At 48.2% G+C, this 12,173-nt stretch overlaps 1 protein-coding gene across 5 annotated transcripts in view; it reads right to left on the bottom strand.

Moving 5' to 3' along the window:
* Window positions 1-12,173, bottom strand: part of SH3PXD2B (SH3 and PX domains 2B) — a 125,551-nt gene that overhangs the window by 61,911 nt on the left and 51,467 nt on the right. For all 5 annotated transcript variants that reach the window (XM_045027541.1, XM_045027543.1, XM_045027546.1 and 2 more), the window contains one exon: window positions 2,490-2,565. In XM_045027541.1, the coding sequence (XP_044883476.1) occupies window positions 2,490-2,565 (76 nt within the window). The remainder of the gene's footprint in view (window positions 1-2,489; window positions 2,566-12,173) is intronic.

Below are 12,173 nucleotides of genomic sequence, written 5' to 3'. Positions count from 1 at the left end.
CTACCTTCTGACAGCTCCAACCCTTTTCCACTAAATCCCAATGGAGAGTCATTTAATAGAGGGGAACTTTTTCAGTTTGAATGAGCAGCAATGAAATTAACGAGTGAGGCTGTGAAATGCAACACGCTTGGGGCAGCCACTCTGGACCCCAATCCCCATCTTTCAAAAATAGCAGCGTTTTGATGGGACGAGTAGGGATTCTTCACAAACTGAAAGCAGTCAAACTGTATTCCCTATTTTTCCAAGTCATGCCTTCTGCCAATTTGGCTTCCCCCACTGGCAGGAAAAAGTTGCACAGCAGTGCCTTTTCCTCTATATTAATGTCAGACTTGCTCTGGTTTTGCTGATGCTACAATCAGGGAAGAAGCCAGAACCAGAAATGCCTCCCTGGGCAACCCAGACCCAGTTTCTTACCTACAAATATGCCCTGGCTCATGAAGAAGAATAAAACAGAGTCTTTACGCTGCTTGGAGGAAAGGAAGCCCATGTCTACATTGCAATAGGAGGTGTGATTGCTGGCATGCCCATGCTAGCTTTAATCTAGCTAGCAGGGCTAAAAATAGCAGTGAAGACACAGCAGCATGGACCATGGAAAGGGTTATACATACCCAGGGTCCCCCAGTGGGCTGGAACAGCCCACGCTGAAGCCTGTGCTACTGCATCTTCCCTGGTATTTTTAGCCATGCTCTCTAGATTAAAGCTAGCGCAGGAACATCAGCCCATGCTGCAGTGTAGACATACCTTAAACATCTGCATTTCCATAAAACATCATAATGGCTTGCACTAAATATACTGGTTGCGTTCTCTGGAAGTGTTTAAAGTATCATCCATTTTCATTAGCTCCTTGGAAAAAAGTTTATGTGGTCAAATCTATTGGCTGTGGGTATATGAAAGACTCTCAGGGGCCCCACTCCCTGGCAATTTTAGGGCTACATTTTCAAAAGCAGCAGCAATGTGTCACAAAACGACCACATGCACCCATTAGGTCAGATGTGGGCAAACTATGGCCCGTGGGCCGGATCCGGCCCCTCAGGGCTTTGGATCCGGCCCACGGGATTGCTACCCCTGTGGTGCTGCGAGCCACGTGCCGCTCTGGGAAGCAGCCCCTGGGGAAGGGTGGGGGGAGCAGAGGGCTCCGTGCACTGCCCTCGCCTGCAGGCAACGCCCCCCCGCAGCTCCCATTGGCTGGGAACGGGGAAGCGCAGCCAATGGGAGCTTCAGGGGAGGTACCCGCAGGCAAGGGCAGTGCGTAGAGCCCTCTGCCTCCCCCTCCCCAGAGGCCACAGGGACACGGTGCCAGCCGCGTCCAGGAGCAATGCGGTGTGGGGCCAGGGCAGGCAGGGAGCCTGTATTAGCCCCGCTGTGCACCACTGCCACCCTGGAACCTCCAGGTAAGCGGTGCCGGGCCAGAGCCCACACCCTGAACCTCTCCTGCATCCTGCACCCCAACCCCGTTGCACCCCTCCTGCACCCCAACCTCCTGCCCTGAACCCCCACCGCACCCCCTGCACTCCCACCCCATACCCTGAGGCCCCTGCCACACCTCTGCTGCACCCCAACCCGTCCTGAGCCCCTTGCCACACACCCCGACACCCCAACCCCTTGCCCTGAGCCCCTTCCTGTGCCCCAAACCCTTGCCCTGAGCCCCTTCCTGCATACTGCACCCCCCCCACGCCCTGCACTCCCTCCCACACCCAAACCCCCTGCCCCAGCCCTACATTCATGGCCCTGCATGCAATTTCCCCACCCAGATGTGTCCCTCAGGACAAAAAGTTTGCCCACCCCTGCATTAGATCCAAAATGAGTAATTATACAGATTACTTTGGACACATGAACGCCTATTTGCATAGTTGCATGTTGGATTTGTGGGGCAGCTGCTGCACCATATACATCTCAATTTGGAAAACTGCAGGAGAAAGTTACAGCTGTCAGCCTGTTTCAGTATTACATTTCTGTGGGATTGCTTTTAAGGTCTCTCTGCACTTTAACTGGAGTTACACTCAGTTGCAAACTGCACAGAACAGTTCCTGGGGAGCCACAGCTCCTGGCTCTGTTGGGGGTGTCGATACTGAAACCCACTGGTCTGTCCTAGGAGCTACCTACAGAGCTTGTGAAGACAGGATTGCTCACCTAAAACATGGGTGTCTTCTGGGGGCAGTGGCTATGTATTTGCCATTCAGGATGGGCAGAAACCAATGCCTAAACATTGCAGAGTCTCCGAGTCCGAAGCTGATTGTGGGCTGCAGCCCTGGGAACTGAGGAGTTTAATACTTACTTTGCATATTACTAAAAATAGTCCCATGTTCATTTTAATGCAGAGGATGCAGGCATCTGAAGTTTCAAATTCACATGTTGTTCAAGACTCCAACCTTTAAGTCATACCTATGTGTGCACTGGGAGCTGGTAACAAGACCTTTTCTTAGTCTGGCCCCCTTGAATGTATTTTGTCAAAACCAGAGTTTATCTTCAATGGAATCCATCCTACTCACCTGGCAGAAAGGGGATGATCCTTTGTTTGGGGTCCTTCTGCCCTCCTTCCATTGGGAACTTGTCCAACATCTGCATCTAAAAAAAAAAGGGGGGGGGAGGGGAGAGACACAAGATAGGATTTAAAAACAAAATGTTAAAGTAACGAACAACTACTTAGTGGGAGGAGAGACTGAAATGAAGCCAATTCTCCATGCCAATACAGGTGAGTCTTGGCTGTCTGCACATAACCGCATTAAATCGAGTTAGGTTCTGAGGGTAGGGCTGGCACCATGTCTCCACAGCAATGAGGGAGAAGTGGTTGTACATTCCAAGGGGCTACAGCAACGCCAGGGCTCAGATGGACCCTCTTGCAATTTTCTAGTTTTCCTTTATGTTCCAGGTCCAACTCACGTTTCACCATGTGTGCACTTATTCACAGTTTGCATTTCACCTAGTGTGAACTGGGAAGTCAATGTGCATTTTTTTTTTTAAACAACTAGCCTCCATCCTGAAGGATCTCAGAGTAATTTACAAACATATACAAACTGGGCTTAAAACTACTAGCAACCACCCTCACGACTACTGACTACTTTGAAAACCCTCTAGTGGATTTATCTAAAATAGGGCTTGGTCCATTTTTGCAGTTCGTACAATTTGCAAGCACCGGCTGGGACAACAAGGCGGGAAAGACCAGAAGGGTTAAGATTCACCCTCCTTATTGAAGGCGCTGGTATCATGACCTCTCTTCTCCATTAGGATTGTATCTGTACCCTAAGAGAACGCTCCAGGGATGTCAATGGGAGTGGAGGGCACTCAGTTTCTCACAGCTGCTCCAGTCATCTTGCAGGAAGGGGTTCCAAGTGCATCACAGCCTCCATGGGTGTCATTACCTTAGGAAATTTAAGAGTAAGAAGAACAGGACTCTCTTCTGTCTTTTATTTAGGTCATCTTGTCCAATTAGACAGTTTGAGTAGGGCCCTTCTTCGGCACACCAAAGGGAGAGTGCGCACAAAGGGCTTCACTAGCATTTTTTTTAGGTTTGGATTTCTAAGATCTCTGGATGGGGAAGCACTTTAGTTCTCAACACTGCAAAAATCAGCAGCTTTGTGTGTACATGCGCACATGTGTGCGTACATATGTGCAAGAGGGAACAAAAAATAGGGACAGATCTAATTCCCTTGACTCTTCTATTAATGTAAGGGATTTTGGCTATAAATGCAGCTGGCAGCTACCATTTGATTCCACAGTAAAGAAACCCTACAACCAACTTTGACTGTACTGCAGCTAAAGAACACATATGCACTATTAAGCAAGTCAGCATGGCCCAAGGGAATGAGCACAGGCTCAGAAGTCAGAGTTCTAATCCTGTCTCTGACACTGAGTCATTATGTGGCCTTAGGCATGTCACTTACCTTACCTGTGGTTCTGTTTCCCCCACACACATAAATGAGGGATAATTAAACTCTCCTCTACCACCTCTGAGTCTCAGCCCTGTGCTTTAACCACAAAGGCATGTTTCCAGAAATGCCTTCACTACTCTTCTCTCACTTGCACCATTCTCCAGTGATGGGAAGCACAGCGGTGTCCCAAAATGCAGTCCCACATCTGGACTCTCAAATGGGCAACCTCTTGGTAGCCATGTAGAAAAGTACAGAATTAAACTCCATTGCAACAACCAATGGCCCAGTTCCATAAGCAAACCCTACAGACAACAACAATCCTCTAGCGCAGTGTTTCCCTACACAAGCAGCATCCCAAGTTTGGGAAAGCCCCTGGCGGGCCTGGCCGGTTTGTTTACCACAGGTCCAACCGATGGCGGCTCCCACTGGCCGCAGTTCACTGCTCCAGGTTAACAAAGTATATGATCAGCAAAGAATCCTGTGGCACCTTATAGACTAACAGACGTTTTGCAGCATGAGCTTTTGTGGGTGAATACCCACTTCTTCGGATGCAAGCAGTGGAAATTTCCAGGGGCAGGTGTATATATAAGCAAGCAAGAAGCAAGCTAGAGATAACGAGGTTAGATCAATCAGGGGGGATGAGGCCCTGTTCCAGCAGCTGAGGTGTGAAAACCAAGGGAGGAGAAACTGGTTCTGTAATTGGCAAGCCATTCACAGTCTTTGTTTAGTCCTAAAAAAAACTTTAGGACCAGACTTCAAAGAGAAACTGCTGAGCTCCAGTTCATCTGCAAATTTAACACCATCAGCTTAGGACTAAACAAAGACTGTGAATGGCTTGCCAATTACAGAACCAGTTTCTCCTCCCTTGGTTTTCACACCTCAGCTGCTGGAACAGGGCCTCATCCTCCCTGATTGATCTAACCTCATTATCTCTAGCTTGCTTCTTGCTTGCTTATATATACACACCTGCCCCTGGAAATTTCCACTGCTTGCATCCGAAGAAGTGGGTATTCACCCACGAAAGCTCATGCTGCAAAACGTCTGTTAGTCTATAGGTGCCACAGGATTCTTTGCTGCGTCTACAGAACCAGACTAACACGGCTACCCCTCTGATACTTGACACCATGCAAAGTATATGATGAAATGTTAAGTTTTATGTATCAATTAAACTCTGATGGCCCATGATGAATACAATAGAAGAAAGTGTTGCTCTCACGGATTCCAAATAAATAAGGATGTATCCGTAGTAACGCGCACACAGAGAAGAACAGAAAGGAAGGATGATCCCCTGGGGCTCGGCAGAGCCAGGTTGAATTCCCTGCTCCACAGGCTTCCTGTGTGACCTTACGCAAGTCACAGTCTCTTTGCCCTAGTGTCCCCATCTGTAAAATAGGGACAATACTTCCCTATTCTGCAGGGATGCTCTGACACATTAAAGATTGTGAGGTGCTCAGATTGTCCAGTAATGGAAGCCATGTAAGTACCTATGATAGTTATTGGTTTGTTTTTATAACTACATGCAGGCACATTAGTCACTGTGAAATAATACTAAACCTGTGATTTTCTGTAGGTCCTACACAAATATAATGCCATGTTCCTCTGCTGGTTTTACACGCAACAGCAGCATTTCACAAGCATTTCCCAAAGTCCTTATCTACACTATAGGTTACTTTGGTATAACTTACGTCGCTCAAGGGTGTGAATAATCCACAGCCACGAGCAACATAAGTTATACCGACCTACACACTGGTGTAGACAGCGCTATGTCGCTACAGTCTCTTGCGGAGGCAGGAGTTAAGCCGACAGGAGAGCTCTCACTCTCCCATCAGCTGGGAGCATGTCCACCACAAGCACTACATCAGTGCAGCTGTGACACTGTACATACTGTAGTGTAGATGTAGCATAAGTCTGTGCTACCATTACCCGAGGACACCAGTGAACAAAACAAGAACACGAACAAAAAGAAGCAGGATTTCTCTCAAGCTCTATGAGGAGAAATATACACATATGCACACTACAATCCCTGTATGAGAAAGGACAAAAAGCCTAGCAGAAAAAAACAAAGGACAAAGGAAAACCAAAACAATTAAAAAAAAACAAACAAAAGAAGTATCCAAGTGCTCCCTTTAAAATGTGGATACCAAACACAGAAACAGATTAATCAGGAAAGGGAAATGCTTGAAGCCTCTTTCCAGGTTTGGACTTCATGAGTTAGCAGCACAGCAATAACCAGAGATTGCACTGACGTTACCAGCGGAAGCCACATAATGGGCAAGGCTGCGTGTGGATTCATTTCCTCAATGCAGAGTGACCACAGGGCTGTTACAGTGATTGCCATGCCACCAGAGTTAGAGAGCAGGTAACACCCGCCGGTTGTTCCCTCTGCCCATGAAAATAAAGGATTATACAGCATCTCCATTAGACCACATTACAGCCTCATTGTGTCTCCATTTATCCAGAAAGAAACTGAATGACTCTAACCTTATTCTTCCTGTTTGGAAGGGCTATTAAGTTTATGAGGTACACAGTGGTAAATGATATAAATCAAGCCACCAATACAGCACATCTAATTACAGTACAATAATATAATACTTGACTCTCTCAAGGCCTTTTCGTCTTGCATTTTTGAGAGCGAGCAGAGTGCTCCTGAAGGAGAGATACTAACAGCACCGAGCCAGGCATATTGCAGGCAGACCCTCTAGGCCTTCAGTGCCCTTTGTTCTTCCAATCTTAAGATCCCATACAGATCAGCTGTGACACCTCAGTCCTGTCTTGCAGCACCCCCTGCTATTCCCGACTAGGGTCTCAAACAAAAGCTGCCAGTATTGCAGATTTGTCCCATATTTTATAGTGGATTTCCTGACATGCCCAAGTAGGGGGATTAGGAGATCTTCAGCTCACAGATTTTGGCAGTCACCTCCAAGTCCCTAGAGGATATCTGCCCAGGCCAACCAAGGTGCCCTCTATAAGCCTCTGCTCAGAAAAGCAAGGAATAGTCGGGGCTAATGAGCAGCCCACAGGAGTGCTGGAAGAGCTATATAGGGGTTCTCAAACTGGGGGGTGGTGACCTCTCAAGGGGTCGCAAGGTTATTACCTGGGGGATCGTAAGCTGTCAGCCTCCTCCCCAAACCCCGTTTCGTCTCCAGCATTTATAGGGTTAAATATTTAAAAATGTGTTTTTAATTTATAAGGAGGGGGAGGGGTCGCACTCATAGGCTTGCTGTTTGAAAGGGGTCACCAATACAAAAGTTTGAGAACCGCTGAGCTATATGGATGAGGAGCGGGCAGGGGTGTCCCAGGACTGGCCTACAGCATCTCCCACTACTCCAGAGCTGGGGTGTGGAAGAGAAGCCTGTATGTTGCCCGCCTGCATTACTCCTGACTCTGGTCAGTGTTGCACATCTCCTGGATTAATGAACACTAATAACTCCCAAGCACTGACATGGAAAAGCCCAGAGTCCCTGGAAAGGAGAAGTGAGGCCTGGAAAATATGGAAGAAGGGAAGAAAGGGTGGGTGGGGGTATAAGTCAGAAGGGAGGGTCACACAGAGTCACTTCCAGCCCAGCTGCCACATCACACAGCTCTCGAGAAGGCGGCAGAGGCCTGTTCAGCAGTTTACAAGATATAAACCAGTGGCTGAAGAAAAGCTAAAAACCCATTCCAAGGAAAACAACCCCAGAGCCGGTTCTAACCGCGGCAGGTGGTTTGTGTTAGCAGATATGAGGGCACATGTTTGGAGAGATCCAGAGTCATTCAGTCACGGGCTGACAGATCATCCTTTATGACACAAAGTCTTCTAGCCCCACAGCCAGGAGAAGAAAGAATTTAACAAGGGTGGAAGAGAAATAAACTGCACAGCTGACATCTGCCATTAGACTCCAGGAGGAATCTTGTTGGCTGGTTTCAATGAGAGCATGTTTTTAAAGCCCCGCCTACCCAACACACACCCCTAAATCTTAACTGACCCAAATACTGGCTAGACTGCATTATGATGCAGAGAAGCCCCAAGCTGCCATTCAAGGGTCTTGGGTTAAGTTACCCTTGTCCAGTGCCCCTGATTAAAAGCAAGAATTTTGCAGAGATAGCATGCTCAGCCCTGGGAAAGGAGTTGGGGGAGGATGCAGACTGCTCTCTGCCTCAAAGCATCCCCCGCCCCCCCCAGGGGGAGGTGATAGACAGGGGAGCATATTAGAAGAGGGACTTCTCTATCTTCTCAGACCTGTGAACTGGATGGTTCTGGACAGGTTTGACCACAGAATACCCTCCTCCTAGGCCTCAGCAGATTTTCCTTAGGAGGGAAGAAGTTTTGGATTGAAGAAATTCAGCATGGAAAGACTCCTGCAAATGATTTCAGCATTCAGGGTTTCCATCCAAGTTATACAAAGAAAGTGGCAACATCACATTCCCAGAGCAGTAAAGTGCCCAGCCATCCAAGATCTAGAGGAGAGGGAGTAGAGAACCGACTGGAAGCAGACATACATACAGAAAGACCCTTCTGAAGTCAGGCAGCCACCCAGACCCTGTGATCGGGCAGAGAGGCCAAGATACCCTCCCTCTCAGCAGTGAGCTCAGCCAGCAAAGGAAGAAAGTGTAAGGGAAAGAGATACTAAAATCACAATATACCACACTATTAAAGTGTTTGCAAACACATCTTTAAAAAAATATTAAGAGCGGATGCCATTTAGAGCAGGGGTCCCCAACGCGGTGCCCGCGGACGCCTGGGGCATCTAAATGCGCCCACATCCTGGCCGGCGGTGGAGCACCCACCAAAATGCTGCCAAATTTCTGCGGCGTTTCGGCGGCGGCGCCTCTCGATGACGCCACTTGCCGCCAACAAGTGACGTCATCAAGAGGCGTCGCCGCCGAAACGCCGCAGAAATTCGGCAGCATTTCGGCGGGTGCTCCATCACCGCCACGGTCCTTTGTCTGGCGCCTGCCAGACGAAAAGGTTGGGGACCACTGATTTAGAGCATTTACATGTATTGTTTTTTAACTAATGTTTTATGCAGAACTTTTAACATGGCACCAACCTTTTACAACTATTACAATTTCATACAATAATGTAACTAAATTGTAGTAACTGTACTTGTTATTCTGACCTTCATTTGCGGGAGTAGGGAAGTGGCTATAAACCCTCACCTGGTCTAAAAGCACAACCACCAATTCGTCCTGTTCCCTCCTTCTCTCCCCACCCCTCCCTCCACAAACAGAAGCAAACACTCAGCGAAGAACAAAGCCTCACAGTGTCAGGTGGAGCTCACCAAGCAGGGCTTTGTAGCTGTGCTCCGGCTCCGCTCCAGCTTCAGGCAAAAACCTGCAGCTCCACTGCTCCGGAGCTGCTCCGTGCTCCAGCTCTGGACTCCACTCCAAAGCCCTGACACCAAGGGCATATCTACACTGCAGCCAGGAAGTACAATTGCAGCTTGTGTTGACACAGGTGAGATAGCTTTAACCTAGCTAGCTCAGACACTGGAGCAGTGAACCGTGCACGGACTAGCAGCCTGGGTAATTATCCAGGGTCCCAGGCTGGCTTGTACAGTGTCACTGCTCCAATGCCTGAGCTAGCTAGATTAAAGTCTAGATCAGGTATGTCCACATAAGTGTAATAACACATTGTTGCTGCAGTGTAATCATACCCCAAAACTTAGGCTCTGATCACTCTGCAAGGCCCTGCCTCAAAGCTAACAGTCACATGGACCAATCCTTCATAATGCTAAGAGGAGACATTTTTATAGGAGATTGGAGGAGTATCTTTGCAACATACACAGGCACCTGCCTAGGAAGTGCGCTCAGCACTGCCTTTCAGGAGACCCAAGCTCGGTAACCAAACAGAGTCTCTTGTTCACATCACTGGTCAGCAGTGCCTGGTAATGTTATTCATGGCCACAAGACAGACCATTACTGGTCCCAGTCTCTCACGTGTACCAGGCCAGAAATACCCAGGAATGCTTCATGTGGTCTTGCAGGAGACCCAGATCAAATAACTGTCCTGGTCTTGACTCCCCAAACTGGGACTGTGGCAGAAACGAGCCTGCTGGGTAAGGGAATGCCTCATGTTGCTCAACAGTGAGAATCTTCACGCAAGCAGGAGAGGAGGTTGATGGCAAGGAGATCCTCAGGGTTGTGAAAGGGAAGCCTCCCACTCCCAGGGTGGGATGGGGTAGGGAGCGTGCCATCACACCTGTGCATGCACACTGGTTCACAGAACCAAGGCAAGATATTATCAGAGCCAGTCCGGAAGCCATTGTCCAGGGCAAGAGAAGTGTTTCATTAAAGAAACAAGACTGTCAGGTATGTGTATACAGGAGGTCATCTCCCGCAAGAGGGGATAGGTGGGAGCGAAGGAGATGTTTCCATCAGCAAAATTAACTCAGGCCAGGGGAGTCAAGTTGAGAGCAAGCTACATTCCTCCTCGGCTGGTCTAACACAATGGAGGCCCAAGCAGTGCCCTGTGCAGCAGCTGACGCAATACATGCCTGTGCTACAGACACATCACTTGGAGCAGTCAAATTCTGACACCAATAAAAAGCTCAACAAAAGGCTGCAGTGTCGGGTTCAGTAAGCGGCAGTAGAGTCACAGGAAGCCCTTTGTGTGAGTAACAGTCATTCACCACCACCACCACCACCCCCAAAAAGAGGAAGGGGGGGCAAGGAGTGGTGAAGACAAAAGATGGACCTAAGCCAAACTGAATTCTGAAATCCATAGCTCAGACCCATCTCCAATGAAGAAGAGGGGGACTGCAGAATGGAGCCAGATTCTCTTCGTACTACAGGAATCCTGGCCAAGACAGGGGTGCATGGGCCAATGCCGCAGTCACTCTCTGCTCAGTAATAGTTCACATTTTCCTCGATCTTCAGAGCCCCCTATTATGGAGAATACTGGCTAAGGCATTGATGTTCTTCCTGCTTCCCCCACAGCGCCCTGGGCTCTTCCATCTGGGCAGCTCCCAGGGATGTGTGGAAGGGATCTCAGTTTAACACCTCTCCCTTGGGTTATGTTGCAGACTTCTGTTTTTGTATCTAATTGGATGTTTCCAGACAGACTAGTCACCCATTTCATCCTTCACTTCTCCTTTCCAGCGAAGTCCCCTAGAGGCACATCATGAACAACAAGATAACGCTGAGTTGTAATTAGGGCCAAATAAAGGGACTTAAAAACAAAAAGAAAAAACATCTCAATTTGGGAAGTTCCCGCCTGACAACCCAAATATCACCGTGTTGTGAATCCGGAGCACTTCTTACGAGAGGAAAATATTTTCCAGCATGCCAACTGGTTCCACTGTGAATCATTGCAAGATGTTCCAGCAGTACCAAACTGAAGTGGGAAGAGGATGCCGATCTTACAGATCCATCATTGTGACATTGTGCTTATTATGTTTGGTACTGGAGTGCCCAGGATGGGTGTGCTGAAGCACAACTGCTTGGCCTTTGGGAACAAACACTGTGCAAATGACTGCCTGCAGGGCAAGAGACTCCCCATTCCCAGGGCCAGCAGCCTCGCAAGCATCTGTCAAGCAGACACTCTGTGGGAGTGAATGACATTTGGCAATGGCTCAGATTCTACAGATATTTAGTCTTTTCTCCTACCCTTCACAGGCATCCTCTGTCCATCATGACTGCTTATGAAGAAATACAGTGAAAGCACAGCAGCTCTGCAAACAGGAAGACAAGATAGTTTTGGCCATTTTGTGGGTGATGAGCAGTATCACATCCAAATTATTATTATTTCAGTACTTGCTACAAGGACCGCATTGTACTACGCACTGTACAAACACAACCATCATTTAAAACAATCAGAGGCTGACGTTTACACAAGGCTCTGATTAGAGGTGTATCCAAAGAGCGCAATTTATCAGTTATTAGAGCGGTACCTTTCTCTCCAACCTCATTTAGGCAGGACTGTGAAAACTGATGGGAAACTTTAAGCATTGCTCAGCAATAGACAAATAGGAGGTAACGGAGGTTAGAGAAGAAGGCTACAAACTCTGGCAGCAGCCTCCGCTGTAGAAGGAATTTCCTTTGAAGTCATAAGACACCATATACCTAAGGAAGCAGTAGCTGTTCTAAATAGCCAGCCCAGCTGTAAGGAAAGTGTTCGTGCCCTTCAGCAGAAGTGGCCTAGTGCAAGGGCCTGTGTTGCCTCTAGGTGGCAATCTCTGGAAATACACGGGCAAAACATCAAGGCCAAAAATTAACATCTGGGTCTGCGCAACTTTGATAGACACTTTCCCAACCCCTTAAGTCCCATACAAATAAAATCCATGAGCCAGAGGTTCCCACAGTCTTCAAGCCCCAGAAAAGCCA

Source organism: Mauremys mutica, chromosome 8, assembly GCF_020497125.1.
Source record: "Mauremys mutica isolate MM-2020 ecotype Southern chromosome 8, ASM2049712v1, whole genome shotgun sequence".
Classification (NCBI taxonomy): Eukaryota; Metazoa; Chordata; order Testudines; family Geoemydidae; genus Mauremys; species Mauremys mutica.
The sequence above is the reverse complement of the archived record's forward strand: the minus strand, read 5'-3'. Positions and strand labels throughout refer to the sequence as shown.